Below are 22,012 nucleotides of genomic sequence, written 5' to 3'. Positions count from 1 at the left end.
AAACAGCTACCAGTAGTTGAGTAATGTGATCTTTACACCTGTGTGTGTGTGTGTGTGTGTGTGTGTGTGTGTGTGTGTGTGTGTGTGTGTGTGTGTGTGTGTGTGTGTGTGTGTGTGTGTGTGTGTGTGTGTGTGTGTGTGTGTGTGTGTGTGTGTGTGTGTGTGTGTGAGAGAGAGACTGGGTCAGTGCTCATCCTTAAACCAATACAACCGTCTATTAATAGAACCAGCAGGGCCTTGTAGATCAACCCTCTAAAGCCCCCTGACCCCTCAGCCTGACCCCCCAGCCTGACCCTCCTTGCCCTCATCTGATGGACATGTCTGTTCAGTGTGTGTGTGTGTGTGTGCGCGCACGTGAAACAAATATAGATTGAGAGAAAGGGAGAGCATCTAATCCATATGTGAGAGTGAGAGAGAGACACACAGAGACAGACACAGAGAGACAGAGAGGGGGACATAATAGGGAGAGAGAGAGAAACAGAGAGAGACAGAGAGAGGGACAGAGAGACAGACAGAGACAAAGAGAGGGGGACAGAGAGAGACAAAGAGAGGGGGACAGAGAGAGAGACACACACAGAGGGGGACAGAATAGGGGGTAACAACAACCTGACATCTCAACACACCAGGCCATCTGTGTGTGCGCTCCTCCTGTGAATAAGATTAGACAAACCTTCATTAATCTCCACAGGCAAATGCAGCTGTCAAGCAACATTTAGAATGAAGCACAGGAGAGGTACAGGTGAGAATAAGAATCCAAACAAGCTAGGATAATAATACAAAAGTAAACAAGCTAGGATAATAATACAAAAGTAAACAAGCTAGGATAATAATAATACAAAAGTAAACAAGCTAGGATAATAATACAAATTGAATAAAATAAAGATAAAGCAAACAAGCTAGGATAATAATAATAATACAAATAAAATAAAATAAAGATAAAGTATACAAGCTAGGATAATAATAATACAAATATAATAAAATAAAGATATATAGTAAAACAGGGACGCTTGCCCTTGAAATCTGCACTGGATCTCTGAGTGAGTGAATAAGTGAAACATGTGTATATACTGTACTATATCAATAATATAAATATGTGCATAAGTACAGCCCACCCTGGTATAAATATACAGACGTAAGTCTCCCCTGGTACGGATTTATTTTTACTAAAGACTGTGTGTACCGCCGTTTTCCCAAGGTTGTGTGAAGGCCTCACTAGGAACATTAACCCTTTCACTACCCCACTACAGAAGGTTAACCTTTCACTACCACACTACAGACGGTTAACCTTTCACTAGCACACTACAGACGGTTAACCTTTCACTACCACACTACAGAAGGTTAACCTTTCACTACCACACTACAGAAGGTTAACCTTTCACTAGCACACTACAGAAGGTTAACCTTTCACCACCACACTACAGGTGGTTAACCAGTGAAAGGGTTAACCCTTTGGTAGTGTGGTAGTGACCGGGTTAACGATGCCTGTGATTGCAATGATCAGAGACAGCTGTAACGTTAGGTTATGACTATAACCAAGTTCTGTTAATTAGGGGTGACGCTTGGCATCACTCATGCACTATCTCGCATACGTGCATGCGCACTGAATAAAGACCACAAATGTACCTTTAATCGCAATATTCGTCTGACCACACCCCTATCAGCTTACCCATATAAGCAGGGGTGGGGCCACCCACTCGCCTCCTTCCCAAGCTTTCACCACAAGGCGAGGTCAAGGGCTGCAGCGGCCGTCGGATGCCAAGCGTCACCCCTAATTAACAGAACTTGGTTATAGTCATAACCTAACGTTCTGTATCATTAGGGGATCCGCTTGGCATCACTCATGCACAAAGGGAGGCCAAGCGGAGCCACTGGCCGACAAATACACCCCGCTGAAGGCCCCCCACAACCAACAGAACAGGGAGGGCCGAGCCCCCCCGACCCCCCCTAATGGAGGGCACCCCCCCTATTAGAGGTTTACCGGGAGGGCGACGGACCCGACCGTGCGAAGAGGCACTCAAGCAACTCAACGCACAGGGTGAGCAGACCGTGGCTTGACCCCACGACTACACACACGCACAACCCGCATGCCACCCGGGAACGAACGGAGGGAAACAACCTCGTTACTGCCCCCAGAATCACGGGGTCAAGGGCAAACCCAACCCCGTGGCAAGGCCGTAGCAGCGGAGCGCGAAGGAAGACCCAGACCCACCAAAATGACTGGACTCCCTGGAATGGGGGCCCGGAGAAGTCCATGATGCCAGCATCAAGACCCCACCAGGTGGGCACGTAGTGCCCCGCCCCCCACATCGCCAGCGTATTCGGACAAAGGCCCCTCAGCCGAGCGGGCCCCGTCCCCCCAATAGTACACCGCCTGGCACACTGACCCTGCAACAGGCAGTCAGCATGGCCGTAAGCACACAAAAAAGGTTAACCAACGGAAGCAGGCAGCGCACCGGGGAAAAACCAGGCAACAGGCTATTAACCCTAGCCTGGAGACTGCGGACGAGACAGGCGCCAGAGGGGACAGCTGAACACAGCCGCCCCGGCGGAAGGAGCGTAAGCTGGCGGTGTTGCATGACCAAGCCTCCATTTAAAAAACCCCACCCAGAGGGGTTGAGGCAGAGAAGGCTGACACGATTGGCAGACGTCATGAACGTGCAGGGGCACCCTCAAACGGTGAACCCGGGAGTTGACACTGCTCCAACACACCAGGGAATCAACCACCTTGGTGTTACCCAATGCGGTGGTTGTTCCTATAACCCCTCAAGAAAAAACTCCAAAACACACCTGCGGGTATACACCGGCTATACCGCAGTACAAGTGTTTCAGTTTTCAAAAAAGGGTTAACCCAGGCCTACGGGTCGACGAAACATTACTTCGGACCGGGCCTGGCGATACGGGAAGCACAGGGTCACTAAAGGAGGTCAAAGACCACCCCAACAGGCCCCTCTTCGCCATGCGTGAGAGAGGAGCGAAAAAGAATGGAGAACCAGCCCCTAAGCACACCGTACTTGGTATTCCCAGGCGGTCTCCCAACCAAGTATTAACCAGGACCAACCTGTGTAGCGGCCGAGATCCGACGAGATCGAGCGTGTACAGGTTGGCATGGCCGTAAGCCATTACGACAGTGCTGAGTAAAAAACGTACCCAACCAGGGTCTCCATAGCGCTTAACCCTGTGACACCCGGACCGACCTGGCATTTTTCCCCCTGAAAAAAGCCCAAGTCCCTCAGGGTACCAGAACAGCAGATCTGCATCCCCGGCGGACAACGGGTTCAACTGATCCGGACCAGCGTGACCAGAACCAGTCCCGTGCCCTAACCACGCCGACATGCCTACTCCAGGAGAAAGGGCAGATATGCGTGTCGATCTTAACATGAAAAGAAGGCGCCACCCAGACGTTCGGGCGAACCGCGCCTGGTGGCCCACCCCAAGGGCGTGAGACCCCTCTACATATGTTCAGATCCATTCGGTCATCATCCCCCAGACATGAACGAGAATCCGTCGATAACCAACCCAGGTCGTGGGATGTGGTCGTCGGAAGAGGAAAAACCCCCATCCCAGTTGCTTTATAAAAACGCCGTTTTAACCACAAGCAACCAAGGCGTGCCAGTCAGTCGCCTGTTTACAGCGAGCTAGCACTATACGTGCGTCGGGACACACCCCCATCAATGAACAGGCTATTTAGACCTGTCACTGAATCCCCAAGGCGCCCAGGGGAACGACAAGAGGGGTGTGACACTTCCTAACTCCAACACTTTTTGAATAGAAAAGAAGGAAGCACCAACAGTATGTATCCCAGTCTACACAGCCGGGGGTAAAAATTGTTCACATTTTTACATCCCACCACCCTCCCATAGGAAGGAGACGGGGATCCCCAGAGAGACTTCCCACGCGAGCTGTACAGATTGAAAAGAATATATTGCATCTTGAGCCATGTAAAAAATTGGTTTTAGGGCTCTCCGGGGAAGAGGCACTGAACCCATACACACTCAATAATCGAATTGAATCGAGTACATACACAATAGAATAGGACACCTTCTAGAGGGTCCACTCACTTTGACAATCTGAGGAGGAAGGCTCTGTACTCTGATGGAGGCTCCCTCACATGGAAGGAGGAGTCCGAACCCACAGAAGGCCCGAATAGGCGCTTGGTGAGGAGGAGCCCTGACCACCCCCCCCGAAACAGATCCATCACATGGACCTGAACAGCACACGGAAGTCCTACCAACAGAGACGCGCATGGTGACGTACTCCATGGCGGGGGAATTTCTGCGGTGCACACGCCCAATATTCCAGGCATATTCCGTACACCCCCCCACCCCGTAATGTGTCGAACCGCAACGTGACAGGAACCTTGAAGGACAGGGGGTGTACCCCTGACCGACAGAAACAAGGGGGAGAGGAAAGGTTACCAGTTCACCCCTTTACGACCCCACACCCATGATACGATGTAATGACAAAAAGAGAACATGACACAGTCATAGTCAGCTCTATGAAGCGTTTGACAGCTTCACACAGCGCATGAGCTAACCTGCTATCTGATTTTTACTAAGGAAAAAACACAGAATAGAGAGGGCTCTCTAAGAGCCCCGGTCCAACATACACATGTGCTTCTGTGGCCAGTCTAACCCAGTTGTAGGTCACATGACACACACAACCCATTATCACCTACAAAAAATGGCAAAAACACTCCAGAGGAACGCCGTTTTTCATAATGAGAGAATACATAATTCTCGATTAGTATCGGCCACAGGCCTTGCTAAGCACACACGACAGCGACCAAACAATCTTTTCTTTTAGGAAAATAAAGTTTCTCCAGCAGTTTTAGCACAACCTCAGCAATCAAGCTAAGGGTTACATCGCATCCCTACCACACAAAAGACACAATGTAGTGCAACAACATGTCTGATAGGAGGATGAAAAAGTCGCAGGGAACCGGGGGGAAAACACAATCCTCCTGCTTTACCCTTAATACGGCCAGTTAAAACAGGAAAACCTGTTAATATGTGAACACACTGTTCATTGTCATCACAGGCTGAAAAAAGAACATTCTTTTACTCACTTGTCACTAAGCATAGCTTCATAGGTTAGTTACCTTAGTTGTGAGTACACGGTACATACAAACACACATGATGTTTCTCACACAACAACCAGACCATTTTCACATCTGTAACAACAACCCGATTTGCACGGAGAAGCTAACTGCCAGTGACAAAGACAGTTCACACATAACTCGCGTCGTATCCTAAATGTATTGCAGCAACACACGTTTTGGGAAAACATCGTTATTCACAAAACATTTAGAAAGGTAAAGCCAGAAGACGTGTTATAAGGTCTGGCCAAACCTTGTCCTACCCGGAACGTAGATCAGCGAAGTGCAGTCTCAAGACCCCGTAGACAACACAGCCGCTCCTGTGTTGTTCGAACTGGGCAGCGTCGCCGCTCCAACCCGTCGCTACAGTCCTCTTTGTTGACGCAATCCTTGCCGTCCTGGCTCAGGGCAGGGTCGACGAACATCCCCTGTCAAAGATGACGTCGTAGTCAAGAGTGTAAAACATGTTATAATCAAAGCACGTTCAACAGAGTAGCATTAAGCTAACGGCCGCTCCAACCGTCGGTCGCTATTGCCCCTGCTCGCGAGACGCCGAGCGAACGGCGCACGCGACCAGAGGGGAGCTCACGGCGGCGCGCGAGTAGCCGGAGCTACCTCGCGCTGGCCTTGTCCGATAGCAGCAAGCTAACGTTTCCTAGTGATCACAACAGCTAGCGCCGCAGCTAACAGTAGGCCCAACCTCTGTAGGCCACGCAGTGATCCCAGCAGGCTAACGCCGCAGCTAACAGCTGACTGGCTAACCGTAAGCTAAGCAGCTATCACCTGAACTTGTACACAATGATATAACACTCACCCAGACAGGCCGTCGTTCTGAAACCCTCCTCACTTTTTAAGAGAAAAGAGAAACAAGATGTCAACACAGCTTTACAACGGTGATTTTACCAACACCCGACGGAATCAGCACAATACCAAACCGGCCTGTGTAGCTGACTTGAACATAGATCTTCCGCTATCGAACATCTTATGCACATATCTCCTCGTGAAGGAATACTCTCATTCGGATATGAAAGATGGGGCTTAACACGGGACAGAGAGATACCCACTCGTCCAGAAAACACAGGGATCACCAGTGTTAATGGTCGCGGCCCACTAGTTAAAACTAAAATGGCTTCAGACCAAGGTCTTCTGTCGCCTAGGAGGCTGAACAAAGGACCCTAGCCTGGGGCCGGTTTTCATAAACATTGTCAATTATCCCCCATAGCACTAACAGACAAGTGGAGCCTGCCAGCAAAACATAACTCACCAAAACCAGGAACCCACCGCTTCTCACAACAGCGGCGCGTCCTACAGCCCAGCTGTGCCTTTACCGCAACCAGCACACAGCAAGGACTGCAGTTGGAAAAGCATGTAGCGGCACGAACTCCCAATACGAAAACCGGTGGAGGATTTTTAGAATGATCATCATCTTCCAGACACTCCAGTACGAAGACAATATCGCCGTATTTTCTCGAAAATAGTGAGAGAGAAAATAAAGATGATGTCAACGTATCCTTGTTTCCCAACTCTGCTCCTAATTCTTTCTTCCATCATGGTGTCAAGTGTGGGGATCTACCGAGGCACTTCTTCCTTGTGGTGAAAGCGAGAAGGAGGCGAGTGGGTGGCCCCACCCCTGCTTATATGGGTAAACTGATAGGGGTGTGGTCAGACGAATATTGGGATTAAAGGTACATTTGTGGTCTTTATTCAGTGCGCGTGCACGTATGCGAGATAGTGCATGAGTGATGCCAAGCGGATCCCCTAATGATACAGAACTGTGTAATGGGAATAATTGGGGGAGGTTGCTGGCTGATTGGTTGATGTGTGTTTTGTGACCCGCTCTCCTCCTTCCTATAGGACGATGATGACATCATGGGCCTAAGCCTTGGAATTAAAACCAGGAAGGAAATAATAAAAGATATGAATAAAATATATTAATGTTTCTCTGCATATTTTCACACCGCCAACAAAGTACTGTTGTCTGGGAATGGATTTTGGTGCATCTCCTCTCATTTCTGTGCGTCTTCTCTCAGACAGAGAGAACACAGACACCCATCCTATTATTATTATTATTCTAGTTTACATTTAGCGGCACGGTGGTGTAGTGGTTAAACTGCCGCTTAAAATTCTAAATGATGATAAAATGTACCAATTACAATTAATGACCACTAGATGGCAGCATAAGGTTTAAACATTTTTTAACATCTCTCAACTCAAAGTCTCAAAGTCCTGCCTCAAGTCAAGACCCATCTCTTCTCCACTCGCCCACCCATCCATCCTGTGTTTGTTATACTTTTCTGTTGTTTGTCTCACTACCATAAATATAATTTAAATCTAATCTAATTTATTATTATTATCTTCCAACGGTGAGTTGTGCAAATAAGTGATATTTCACATTTTAACCAATCTACTCATTGTTATTACTTATTATTGTTGTTGTTATTATTATTCTATTAAATAATAAAACAATGATCCCAGGAAATAAAGGTGTTTTACTGTGTAATCAGTAGTCATTGATCTAATGGTATATTGTAACTGCCAACTTCTCTTTTATTAATTAATAGGATACTACTACTATACTACTAATAATTATTATTTTTACTCTGGTGTTTAAATTTGTGAATATTGTTTGTATTATGTACCGTTTACATTTTTGTACAATCGTCGTTTCTGTAAATGAGGGAAACCTCAGATGCTTACGATTTTAAATAAAGGTTGAAATGAAAAGAAATATCTCCCCTACAGTACCAGTCCATGCTAGACTAAAAATCACATCCAACAAGGTGGGGGTCCCTGGTACAGAACCGTATCACGTAGGGGTCCATGACCCGTTAGGTCTGGGAGGTCCATGACATGACAGCGGTTGAGAACCAAACCATATACAGTACATTACTATTTCACCATTTCAATATGACATGAAAAGAAAATTGGCATGATCCTTTAATAGCTGAAGCACATCAGATGAATTATCATACACAAAAATCGATATGGTGCTGCCATGGCACTCGCAACGCTGGCATTTACATGATTATAATATGTCATACATTTCTTTTAATTTTTTTCTGTTTTCTTTTTTTTTTATACAAAGATATATAATAAAAATAAAATTATACAAATAATTTAATTTCTACAAAATTATCCACAAAAAAATATATATAATATATATTTATATATTCATGTATAGCTGAATCAAACATATTATACCATGGCCTGGGTGTAATGGACACTCACAAGTACAACACAATAGAGCTGCGACGTCCCTCCATGTCCACTGGACCACCACGGGACCCCATTTTGTGAAAAAATATGTACAATAAGGTGGTCAAGGGACAACTTTTTTTTTATCCCGTTCGAGTTGTGCCATGAATGACCAATTTTAAAAGTGTAAATGTCAGCTAGCTAACGTTACATTACAGCATCAAAAGCTATCGATAATGTTAGCTAACATTATAACTAACTTGCTTGTCAAGCTAATTTGTATTTATTGACAAAATGTCACATGTGTAATTCATGGCACAACTCAAACAGGATTAAAAAAATATATCTGTCTCTCGCCATCAACTACCGTACATATCTTTTCTGAAATAGGTTGTTAGCGGAAGGGGAGGGATTTGCTAAGCTAATGTTATGCTAGCAGGCGTTACGGTTACTAGTGTTACCTAAGGTTTGCAAAGAGTAAATATGATCGAACAGTATATTTAACACAAAGCTTAGGTAACTATCCAATATGCTGTATGGAATGTCACACAGTCAGCAGCAGATTCAAGTAGAAACACTGAAGAAAAAGCTACCTAAGCTTTGTATTAAACATACTGTTCAATGTTCATACATATACTGTTCAATGTTCATACATATACTGTTCATACAAACATATTCAATGTTTGCAAACCTTATGCAAGGCTAGTGACCATGATGCCTGCTAGCATAACATTAGCTTTAGCGTGTCACAAGTGTTAATATTGAATACAAAAAGCATGGAAACATGAATAAATGCTCCTTATTTTAATTAAATCATTTGTATCTTTGACCATTGGCCATGGTATAGTGGGATGATACCGTTTGAGCTCCACATGAACACATTTGAATGGACTCAGCGGATGAAATATGTTATTCAAATATGTTAATGTGCAGCTCGTCTGGCATTATCCCTTATGGAATGCATTAATATCTTAAATCTCTGAATGCAAAGGACAACAATAATAACAACAGGAAATGACTTCATCGAATGATGCTGCATGATTGGTTGGTTAAGTAGCAAGAAATGAATCTTAGGTATTGTAGCAAGGCATTGTGAATGAACTGCTGTCGCATAGAGTTAGTGTTCCTAGAACAGACATGTCGGACCTGAGGTATGGTATTTAAACATTTACACTGAGAGTCAATGGGTACATTTAATAGACAAGACACAGACTTAAGATTACATGGACATTGTGACTGGGTCATCTATTACACTTGTTTTTTTATTATTGGAGAAGCTAATATGCCCTCACATATTGACTCATATTTGTCTCCACTTTCAAATGTAAGAATTAATTACATGAAATTGGTGAGAATGAATAACTTTGTTATGCTAACAAGCACAAAGAAAGATCGGTAGTAATGCCATGCCATTTGTTGTGTAACCCACAAATACAGCATACTGTATTATGTATCTATCTGTCCATAATTCCTTCGACTCAATACCCACTGAAATGAATAGGCATGTCTGTTCTAGAAAAGCGGTTTCTATATAATGTATAATGTTCCAACCCCAGCTATTGGTCCGCGCAGCTGTCAGCTTGGCGCTGGTGAGTTTTGATTGATTGACTGGCGTAAGAGGCGGCGGCGGTGCCCGTTGATGACATCATGGTGGCGTGTCTGACACTGATGACGTCACTGGTCCTCTGTGGTGGTCAACTGGTCCTCTGTGGTGTATAGGCGGTACATCAGGGTTACTACGGCCGCCGTCAGAGCAGGAATTAACCAGTTAGCCCACCAGCTAGAAACACAAACCACTAGTTAGAAATACTGTACGTTACCAGATCCTCCATCTTAATAAACCCCACTATGAGGGGAGAGTGTCATCATGTGCAACTAAGTAACCACACACAATATTTCTAATAGACCTTAACAACAATAAGGTTTATAGGTGGATGGATGGACTGATAGTGAATCAACAGTCCCAGAGTGGAACCGATTTTAGGAGAGAGAGAGAGAGAGAGAGAGAGAGAGAGAGAGAGAGAGAGAGAGTGTGTGTGTGTCTGTGTGTGTCTGTGTGCACGTGTGTCTGTGTGTGTGAGTGTGTGAGTGTGTGTGTTATGGCTGAGCCCAAACATTCGAACCTTCGTTCGTTACGTTGGCATTCGAATTCTAAATCAACATTCGAATTTTTTTTCTATTAATTCTGTTTAAACCAATGGGGTTTTTCTTCACAGTTGCAGATAAAGATTAGGCTACACTAATATTATAGTATTAAAATAAACTGATGAGTTATATTCATTAAAGAAAGTTGATTTAATTGATTTAGTTGGGCTGGGGCTTCTCCCTGGGCTGGCTGGGTCTGGGGCTGGAAAGTTGATTTAATAAAAGAAGAAAATACTAATTTAATCAGATTAATCACATCATTCAAATTGAGGATTTAGTTTGAGGATATAAAAAAAAAAAAAAAAAAAAGCAGCATTTTAATTAGAAATAAAAAAAAATTTAAAACGAAGGTTCGAACGTTTGTTCGAAAAACCCTGACGAAGTTCGAATCCAAAAAACAGGCTTCGGGGACAGCCTTAGCGTGTGTGTGTCTGTGAGTGTGTGTGTGTGGCGTCTATACTTTCCGTAGCCGCATTTCTGACAAGACGCTCTCTGATTGGCCGACGTGTCTTTGGCCGATTTGTCTTAGAGCGTGGCGGCAAGTTCTTTCGACGGTTAAGCTTAGGCACTCTTTCGAAGTTGGTTAAGGTTAGAGTTTGTCTTAGAGCATGGCGATAGAACGCCAGGTAGTTTGCAGGCTGTTCAACGCGGAAATGGGCAAAGACACAGCTCGTCACGCGATTGGGCAACAGTGGCCAATCAGAGAGCGTCTGCCAGAAATGCGGCTACGGAAAGTATAGACGCGAGTGTGTGTGTACCTGGGCTCCTCACGAATGGTTGTCACAATGGATTCCTGCAGACATGAGGGGCAGTAAGCAATTCATCTTAATGAAAAACATGTTTAGGTTAAATATACTAACAATGGTATATATGTATATATATAGCTTATTGTAGCTTTGATTATCGCAGTGGTTGATTTAATTTGATTAACTTACTGATGGCTTGGCGATTTTTTCTCTGTCGTTCTGCAGAAAGAGAAAGAGAGAGAGAAAGAAAGAGAGGGGGGGTTACATTCCTTCATCTTTTCCTCTTTAGACAATGTAATTAAGGAGGACTATGAGTGAGTGAGCAAGCAAGAGAAAAAGGATTTAACGAGGCTGAATTCCTTCTTTAGAATAGATAGATAGGAGAGAGAGAGTGAGAGCCCAGTAGCGTCTATGCTTTTACCAAACAGTTCGTTTTCCGCGTTCCCGTTTTGCGCTTCGATTGGCCACGCACGTTTCTGGTCATGTGACATGTGCGCCCAATCGCATGACGCGCCAATTTCCGCCTCGACCAGCAGCAAACTACCTAACGCCTACGATCCACACTCTAACCTTAACCAACTTCGAAAGAATGCCTAAGCTTAACCGGCGAAAGAACTTGCGTCACACGATATCGCCCTGCTCTAAGACAAACTCTAACCTTAACCAACTTCGAAAGAGCGCCTAAGCTTAACCGTCCAAAGTACTTGCCGTCACACGATATCGCCACGCTCTACGACAAACTCTAACCTTAACCAACTTCGAAAGAGCGCCTAAGCTTAACCGTCCAAAGTACTCGCCGTCACACGATTGGGCGCACATGTCACATGACCAGAAACGTCAGTGGCCAATCAGAGCGCAAAACGGGAACGCGGAAACACTAACCGTTTGGTAAAAGCAATCAGGCAGCCCAGTATGTGTGCTGGTCATAGTTATCACAAGAGAGCTAGAGAGCATGACTCTCTGCTGGAGGTCCACCGTCTAACGAGCCTCCAGCCAGGAGAGAACCATTGAGCCTAAATCCCCAGCCGGCAGCACGCTGAAGAAATCAAACCCTACTACTGGGACTCGACACGGACAGCTGGGGCATGAATGTGGACACGGACTGTGTTGCTTTCAACATACAGTAGACCAGTTCCTCTAGTCTACAACGTGTGGACAAACAGCCAGGCTGCAGGAAGACTTTAGACAAACAGCCAGGCTGCAGGAAGACTTTAGACAAACAGCCAGGCTGCAGGAAGACTTTAGACAAACAGCCAGGCTGCAGGAAGACTTTAGACAAACAGCCAGGCTGCAGGAAGACTTTAGACAAACAGCCAGGCTGCAGGAAGACTTTAGACAAACAGCCAGGCTGCAGGAAGACTTTAGACAAACAGCCAGGCTGCAGGAAGACTTTAGACAAACAGCCAGGCTGCAGGAAGACTTTAGACAAACAGCCAGGCTGCAGGAAGACTTTAGACACACAGCCAGGCTGCGGGAAGACTTTAGACAAACAGCCAGGCTGCAGGAAGACTTTAGACAAACAGCCAGGCTGCGGGAAGACTTTAGACAAACAGCCAGGCTGCGGGAAGACTTTAGACAAACAGCCAGGCTGCAGGAAGACTTTAGACAAACAGCCAGGCTGCAGGAAGACTTTAGACAAACAGCCAGGCTGCAGGAAGACTTTAGACAAACAGCCAGGCTGCAGGAAGACTTTAGACAAACAGCCAGGCTGCAGGGAGACTTTAGACAAACAGCCAGGCTGCAGGAAGACTTTAGACAAACAGCCAGGCTGCGGGAAGACTTTAGACAAACAGCCAGGCTGCGGGAAGACTTTAGACAAACAGCCAGGCTGCAGGAAGACTTTAGACAAACAGCCAGGCTGCAGGAAGACTTTAGACAAACAGCCAGGCTGCAGGGAGACTTTAGACAAACAGCCAGGCTGCAGGGAGACTTTAGACAAACAGCCAGGCTGCAGGGAGACTTTAGACAAACAGCCAGGCTGCAGGAAGACTTTAGACAAACAGCCAGGCTGCAGGAAGACTTTAGACAAACAGCCAGGGGGAACGTATACACCTCTCTAAAGAAATACCTATCTCTCCCAGGGGGGACGTAAACACCTCTCTTTGATCTATTCCCCCCTTCATCAGAACAAATCTGTCCTCTTCATTGCTTATCTCAGATATGAATTAAAAACAAATCAAATTTTAGATCAATATGTCAACTGGCAATTTATTTTTGCATTTTTATACGATGAGAAGAACGTATTCCTGAAGTCCAAGAGGTCAGCAGCAGTGAGATGGATTTCCTGCCAGAATGCTATATTTATTCTCCCTTTTTATTTTAGTTTAGCAAGTAAAGAAAACTTGAAGAACTATTATATACAGAACATTGAGCTTACAACAAAGAAAAAGTGGCACGTCTGCCTTTGGCAATGAGGGGAGCTGGCCACCAGGTGGAGCCTCTCTGTAGCAGAAAAGGTATTATGGCTCTCTCTGTCTGTGAACAGTAGGCATCAGCCTTATTGAGAAAATAATTAAACAAGAAAACATTTTAATAAAAGGTTATTAGTGTATTCCAACACAATAGAAGGAGCATCTTTGGATCCAGGAAATATATATATATATATATATTGCTCATGTCCTCCTGCTGCTGTTACACAGGACGGTTTCAAAGACACTGCCTTCTGGTCAGCTGAGTCTATAAGCCTATTCCATTCTACTTCAGCGACTTGCACGTCCGTTGCATAATAATGGTAGAAATACTTGCTTTGAGGACGGCTGGGTGGCGCAGCGGACAAGGCGCTCGTCACCAACGCAAGAGACACTGGTATCGAATCCAGCTGTCAGCGTTGCTTCCGGCTTGGCCGGCCGTCATACTGGCTCGATTGGCAGAGTCAGCGGGAGGGAAGCCGGTGGGTGGATCTGGGTCGTTGTGGACAGCGACTCCTACAGTTCGGTCGGGGCGCCTGCACAGCGAGGGAAGGATCTAAGAGAGGTAGTGTGACCCTTCCACACGTTACACTCTCTCAGTGAGAGTCCGTGCTGCCAGGTGAAAAGAAGTGGTGGGCTGGGTACACATGTGTCGGAGGAAGGATGTGATAGTCTCTCCCGGACCAACGTTAGGGGGTAGAGTGCGCAACGACCAGGAAGGGGATTGGAAATTGGCATAACGACTAACATTGGGAGGGGAGAAAAACGGAAAAAGAAGGGGGGGAAATATAATAAAAAAATAAAAAATAAATACTTGCTTTGGAGTTTGGACACTTAGCTCCTTCTTCCAAACAGTAAAGAGAATGTTCTCTTTAACTGGTGTGTGGTAGACCACAGAGCGTGGTGGGGCATAGAGCGTGGTGGGGCACAGAGTGTAGTACCTACCTACACCTTTTCGGTCATTTTATTTATGTTTTCGTATATATATATTTTTTTAAATGTTCTACTACTATGCTTTGTAAAAGAAGTCCGAAATAAAATCATTCATTCATTCATTCATAGTAGGACATAGAGTGTGGTGGGAGGGACATAGAGCACCAAAAGTAAAGAAATACAAAAAAAAAAAAAAAAAAATCTGCTCAGATTCATAAATACTCCACCAGCCGTTGTTACAACAGGAACTATTGTTTAGGCTGTTGCTACAGGGGGGGGGGTTGTTGGTTGGTGCACCACGAGATGAGTACAGGACACCTGTGTTGTAAACTCGGCTGTACAAGTTGAATACATCTCATGCCCACTTGGGTAGAAATAAGGAAAACGGTAGTCCTCATCTGTATAATATGAACAGAATAAAACATGGCCGTTAGCCATTAGAGACACCAGACTCTTATATAGTTCAGATATTAGGGTTCCCAAATGTTATTAAATTGGTGGGGTTTTGTAACGTAATATACATGTAAGGTATTCTAATGGCACTTTTTTTTTTTATGAATGTTTTAATCATGTGACCTTGAATGAACCCTCTGGGCCTCCTCTCCTGCTTGTTAACACAAATGTATTACGGTGTGTTATTTTATCATAACTACTAAATAAATATAAACTAAACCAAACACGCAAACAAAACACACAACACACACAGATTAAACACACAACACACACACAGACTAAACACACAAGCACACCAAACACACACACATCTGCCCCCCCCCCCCCCCCCACACACACACACACGTCACACACACAGTTGTACTTACATGATGCAGTTCTCCTATCAGCATGCCCTGGCAGAGCTCCCTGGCGTCAGTCGAATGTCCCACGTCCTCGAAGCTCTCAGTGGCGTCTGCTCCCGCGTGCTCCCTCAGAACCTCCTCTCCTCCTGGGTGCTGAGGAGTGAGACACAGGGTCCAGTCAGAACCACAACAACACCCGACCCACCACCTCCCTCAGAACCTCCTCTCCTCCTGGGTGCTGAGGAGTGAGACACAGGGTCCAGTCAGAACCACAACAACACCCGACCCACCACCTCCCTCAGAACCTCCTCTCCTCCTGGGTGCTGAGGAGGGAGACACAGGGTCCAGTCAGAACCACAACAACACCTGACCCACCTCCCTCAGAACCTCCTCTCCTCCTGGGTGCGCTTTACAATTTATGCCTCACATTCACCCATTCACTGACACACTGACGGCGGAGGCGACCATGCAAGGTGCCAACCTGCTCAGCGGGAGCAGTTAGGGGTTACAAGTGTCTCGCTCAAGGACACTTCGACATGCTGCCGGGAGGAATGGGAATCGAACCGGGAACCTTCTGATTACCAGACGACCGCTCTACCTCCACAGTGACCACTGTCTTTGAGCACTTGGAAAAGCGCTATATAAATCTGATGTATTATTATTATTATTATTATTATTATTATTATTATTATTACTGTCACAGTAGTCGAAATTGGTCTGTGTGCTTGTGTGTTTACTGTGTGTGTAGTAGTAATAATATAATAATTAGGGATGTCCCGATCACATTTTTTTGCTCCCGATCCGATCCCGATCATGTGATTTTGAGTATCTACCGATACCGATCTTTCCCGATCCGATCAAAAAAAGAGAAATTTAAATTTGTAATTTTTTTGTATCCCAATTTATCACATTACATTCACCCTGAATGTTGACGTTATCCAGGTGAAAAGTTAACTTCATTCAAGCGAGGCATTGCAATCCTTGACATAAATCATTTGATGTATAATTAAATCAAAGGAAATGCGTTTGGGTCTGAGAGTGTGGCTGGTCTGCTGTTCTGCAGCTGGGTACTATTGGTTTGTTTTGACAATTCTTCTGCTCTGTGTGACAATAAATAAATGAATGAATGAATATGCAATTTAAAACCAAAACTAAGGCCTCAGTATGAGTTTAAGACGTGAACATGGTCATGTTTGTTGAATAAAAAATGAATAAAAAATACTGATATTTTTTTTTTTGCCGATCCCGATTAGGAAATCGCTAATAAAAAAATAACGATAAAAAAACGGCATATCTCGTTCCTGGCACTGAAATTTGGCATGAAATAACGAATTATGCCGTGGCTGGCACTCAAAGTGTTAACACTTTAAGTGCCGAAAACGTGTTTAGGCGTCCTTCCCCGCCATGCTCAAGTTGCCGAAGACGCCGTAACTCGTCTTTGATATCAATATTTCAAAAATCTGTGATCGGATTCATATTTCCCATCCGCTGGCCTGAGACCCACCAAAAAGCCCCACTGAACCCTCTAGCGGTTCAAGAGCGCCATCTGGTGGCCGATCGGCGCAATCGCCAAAGAGGAAGTTACTTGGACAATGTGCTATTCACCCATATTACTTCCGGGCACTCTGTATATGTTCCGGCACTCTAGCTCGTCACAATACATAGCGATCCATTGCCAATAACTCGATAAACAACATGATTTGGACGTATATACTATTATACAAGCTGGAAATGGACCCGATATTTCTACATCCCATAATAGGAAAATGTCTGTTCCACACTCATCGCCCAACGGCGTGAGGAAGATACGGTAAGATTCAGCATTATTTTTCAATGTCTCCTAACTGATCCGATGAACATATGACCCACACTAGATGAATGGTATAATGTTGCCCACGGAATTATAAACGCCCCCTCACCCATCCGGTCAACATCAGATCATAATACGTAGTAACTTCTAGAACCATGTCTAGTTGGAATTTTTTATATTGCGCCGATTGCCATCAAACTGTATTTCATCATCAATATAATGCATTTGGGGCTATAGATCACGTTCTGGAGAAAGCTGCAGAAAGAGATGAAAACATACTTATACATTAGACCATACTTTAGTATGAATATGTGAATGAAAAAGTTTAACGTTGCTTCACCCTGAACAATACATATAGGACATTGAATGGGCCCTAATAATGGCAATTTAGCAATAGCATTTAAAAAGTTATAGCTCTGCAAAGAAGGGGAACTTCTCCATAGACAAATAGAGCTGGCAACCTATGGTATATCATGAATTTAGCCTTAGGCAATCAAAGTGTTAAGGGGATGCAGACCAGAGAAAGACTTTCGTCTTGTTTACATCAGGCCAGGGTCCCCCCATTTTCAATTCATCATGACATTTATGACATACACGACATACAGATAAACAGTACTGTTAAATCCAGACATTTATGACATACAAGATATAATACAAATATACCACAGTACTGTTTAAGAGACAGAGTTTCTAAAAGAGAGTATATACATTTGAGGGGGAAGAAACTGTACATTGGAGGGGGTTGGGTGGGGGTTTGGACATTTACAGGGGCCAGTTTAGAATTGCAGCCTCCCGTAGGTGCTCTTTGAGAGCGGTTTTGAAGGTGGGTAGTGATTCACATTATTTTACGGCTGTGGGTAGGGCGTTCCACATTGATGTGGCATAATTGCTAAACGTGTTTAGTCCCTTGTTTGTGCCGAATCTGGGTTGAACATGATTTGTGGAGCTCCCTCTGGTGTTGTGGCCGTGGTATTCACTGACCTTTGGGAAGTATTTCGACATGTACATGGGTACCTTACTGCGTGGTGTAATGTATCTTGAAGACCAGGCCCATTGCAAGTTGCTGTACTCTGTTGTCTACTCTAAGCCATCCTAGGTTGTCAAAGTGGGCAGGGGTGAGGTGGGTTCTAGGGGTAAGGTCAAGCAGTAGTCTGACCAGTTTGTTTTGTGATGTTTGTAATCTTGTTTTTAGTGCCTTTGAGGTGCTTTGGTACTGTGAGAGCATGAAACTCATCATCTCCTATTACCAACAAGAAGACAAAAGACACCCCCACCCTCCATTGTGTTCAAAGACCCCACACCACTCACCTTTCCTTCCACCTTCATGGACCCGAAACCCCCCAACAGACCAACCAGTGCACTCACCTTTCCAGTCCAACTACTAATGGACACACCTCTCGCTTCTCCTGTATATAATGTAACCAATATTGTCTATCTGGAGCTCAGTCTGGACTCTGCCAGTGTTCACTCAGAGTCATCCGCTGTAACTCTTTGATTTACCTGAACCTATTTGTGTATTAAACCCATGTTTCTCAAGCCTACCTGACTGTCTACATTGATTGATCTGGGAACATTTCTCCCACAGTACCAAATAAAATCTGAGGCCACACTTCTTGGAGTTATCATACAGGTAGATTCAGAACTGAACTTAGTCGTAGTACCCTTGAATGAGTGCTCCTGTTAGAGTCTTCAGGGTATTCTTATTTTTTTTGTATCCACTTTTTCTCCTCCTGTTTTTCTGTGTTTTTCTCCTCATCCCAATTTTAGTTGTTATGCCAATCCCCCCCACCCCTTCCGGGTCGTTGCTCGCATGTGCCCCCCCCACTGGTCGGTCTAGGGAGCCCTGAAGTCTATCAGATGCTTCCTCCGAGACATAGGAGACAGCCAGCAGCATCTTTTCACCTGCCAGCGTGGACTCTCATTGGTGAAGTGTAACGTGTGGGAGGCTCACACTACCCTCACCATCTCCCTCCCTCGCTGTGCAGGCGCCCTGACCGACCTGTAGGAGTCGCTGTTTACAACGACCAGAATACCACCCCACCAGCTTCCCTCCCGCTGACTCTGCCAATTGAATTGTGTCAGTATGACGGCCGGCCAAGCCGGAGGCAACGCTGACAGCCGGATTCGATACCAGTGTCTCTCGCGTTGGTGACGAGCGCTTATAGTCGGACCGCTGCGCCACCCAGCCTTCAGGGTATTCTTGTTTACCAGAGAGGAGATCCGGTACAAGAATCTTGTTCGTTTGTTGACTTTTTTGATTACATTGGTTGCCATTTTGTCACAGGAAAGATTTGGTGGTAGTGGTAATAGTAGTGGTAGCAGCAGTAGTAGACAGTAGTAGTAGTAGTATTAGTAGTAGCAGTAGTAGTAGTAGTAGTAGTAGCAGTAGCAGCAATAGTAGTAGTAGTATTAGTAGTAGCAGTAGTAGTAGCAGTAGCAGCAATAGTAGTAGTAGTAGTAGTATTAGTAGTAGTAGTATTAGTAGTATTAGTAGTAGGAAGAAGTGTCAGCTCAGTAGCGTGACCACAGTGTCCTTACATGAACTTTAACCCCAGCATGCCGCTAAACCACTGCAGCACAACGACAGTTAACTTAAAACGACCAAAAAGACATTGAACCAAAACTATAACATCAAATTATGAATTATGTTGCATCATTAATCCTACAGTCAAAACTCATAAACCATGCTTGTGTTAATCAAGACTTTGGCTATAACCAATAATATACCCGAAAGAGGGAATGCCAGACAATGGGAATCTAATCTGACTAGTAATATGAACCTCCAACAAACTAGGTTACCAATTGATATCTGCTTAACGTTAGAAGAGGAAATATAGACTCAAAGCAATAATAACCCACCCTGCGTGCGCGACACATACTGTAAATATGCTATATTATCATAAACACAGACAGTGCTGCGAGTTAAAACACTGAAAGTTTGAAACAATGTACAGCTCACGCTTTAATAATTAATAAGTGTATGGGGTCAATGTGTCACCTCCTCCAGAAATGTGGTGACATCGTAGACTTTGTTCTCCAGGATGATCCACGTACTCTTGAAGGTGTTCCTCTCCTCGACCTCTGACAGCGTGTAGTATTTAATCACATCATCCTGGTTGTTCTCCACCGTTTCCTCCATTTGTGTCATAGTAATAAATTAAAAAGAAAAAAGTCCGGTGGGGGGGAAAAAAACCTACCGATCGATGAATAAAATCTGTCCGGTCCGGTGGTGATATCAGTCAGTATATATTAATAATAATGACTCTGCAACACATCCGCAGCAGCAGCAGCGACACTTTATTGATTATGATTTGGCTTCGGTTCCTCCGGAGCGCAACTTTCATCTGTTGCTGCAGAGTTCCTGACCACGCCCCCTCCGGTATCTGTTCCGCGCTGTTATTGGTCGTTCTGTTCTATTTACCTGTCACTCTCGGACTCTCCTATTGGCGGCTAAGCCCTGTCAATCATATCCGCGTTAGGCAATAGACAAAAGTTCATAGAAGTTCATCGTCTCGAGGAAAACCCATTTATTTTCTATTTCTATTTCTATTCTATTTCTATTTGTCCACACAGACCAACTTTATCTTTATGTACAGTAAAAGCTGTCGTATTTACCCCCTCTCTCTCTCCACATTCATCAGCCCAGCATACATCCAATAATTGTTAATTGTCATTATTCATAATAATAATAATAATAATAATAATAATAATAATAATAATAATAATAATAATAATAATAATAATAATAATAATAATAATAATAATAATAATACACTTTATTTGTATAGCACCTTTCAAACAAGAAGAAGTGTAGCCCAAAGTGCTTCACAGCAGTACAAATATACATACAATTAGCATCAAGTAGTAGACAGAATAAAAGCATGCAGAGTGCAAGGTGAAGAGAATGGTTTTTAACTTACTTTTGAAAATATTTAGTGAGCTAGCCTCCCTAATGTCTAAAGTGTCTATTATTATTTTGTATATATATATATATATATATATATATATATATATATATATATATATATATATATATATATGTAGTTTTATAATATTAATATTCAGAAAGTGGAGCAAAGGCCAGTAAAGACAGCACATGGAAATACAAATAGTAAAACGTGGATGCTGAAAGGAGACAGAGAGACACAGATAATGTTGTGAAAATGTTAGGGTGGCTGCTGTGGTTTTTCAGATAAATTGTGAAAAACGCCAGACTTTCTTTAGCATTTCTAATAAATACTAATAATGTCTACTTCAGTAATGTCTACTTCCAGGGGTTCCAATATCTCAAAAACCATTGATTGATTGATTGATTGATTGATTGATTGATTGATTGATTGATTGAAAACTTTATTAACAGATTGCAGAATGGGTACAATACAGTACAGCTCAATACACACAATTGTTAAGGGGATGCAGACCAGAGAAAGACTTTCGTCTTGTTTACATCAGGGTCCCCCACCATGACACTTGGCCCAGGGCACTTGTTGCAAGACACTAACACATCCAGAGTTAGGGGTTATATTCTCATGGTAACAACTGTGACATTAGTCAGTTCAGTCTTTTCTATTGTTTAAATTGTTATTGTTATTGGAGCTAAGTTGACGTTTGGCAACCTGGGTGTAATAAAGGATAAGGATTTAAAAAGAATATATAAATAAAGTAATACACTAGGTGGCAGTAATGCTGCAAACTGGCGTGCTAACTACCATTACATGGACCCGAAGAAGCCACCGTTCCGTTGTCTCGCGTGAACATGCACTCGAATCCTGCGACAGCGATGTTGTTCAGAATGGTGGTTGTGGTGTTTCTCGCGAGACGTGGGAGGATTTCCTAAAGACGCTGAGTGACTCGGGTAGTGTGTGATCCGCCACCATGGAGAC

General features: G+C 44.2%; 1 protein-coding gene across 1 annotated transcript; it reads right to left on the bottom strand.

Annotated features, from left to right (window-relative positions):
- Positions 1–8,036: 8,036 nt before the first annotated feature.
- cyb5a (cytochrome b5 type A (microsomal)) lies at positions 8,037–20,489 on the bottom strand. The gene is made up of 5 exons (XM_084326681.1): positions 20,128–20,489; positions 15,344–15,472; positions 11,371–11,400; positions 11,194–11,228; positions 8,037–10,070 (listed from the first exon to the last, which is right to left on the bottom strand). Exons 1-5 carry the CDS (start codon positions 20,275–20,277, stop codon positions 9,965–9,967), a joined length of 450 nt encoding a protein of 149 aa, XP_084182807.1. The 5' UTR covers positions 20,278–20,489; the 3' UTR covers positions 8,037–9,964.
- Positions 20,490–22,012: the final 1,523 nt, after the last annotated feature.

Source organism: Notolepis coatsorum, assembly GCF_963971535.1.
Source record: "Notolepis coatsorum genome assembly, chromosome: 12".
In the NCBI taxonomy this organism is placed as follows: domain Eukaryota; kingdom Metazoa; phylum Chordata; class Actinopteri; order Aulopiformes; family Paralepididae; genus Notolepis; species Notolepis coatsorum.
Note: the sequence above shows the minus strand (reverse complement) of the source record. Positions and strands in the feature narration are given on the sequence as shown.

What these genes read in the sequence shown, in the direction of transcription:
- cyb5a (XM_084326681.1), bottom strand. Translation starts at nt 20,277, where the DNA reads ATGACACAAATGGAGGAAACGGTGGAGAACAACCAGGATGATGTGATT. An exon ending in TGATAGGAGAACTGCATCAT is followed by an intron (nt 11,401 to 15,343) that starts GTAAGTACAACT and finishes CTCTTTCTGCAG; the next exon opens with AACGACAGAGAAAAAATCGC. An exon ending in AAAAAATCGCCAAGCCATCA is followed by an intron (nt 11,229 to 11,370) that starts GTAAGTTAATCA and finishes TCATGTCTGCAG; the next exon opens with GAATCCATTGTGACAACCAT.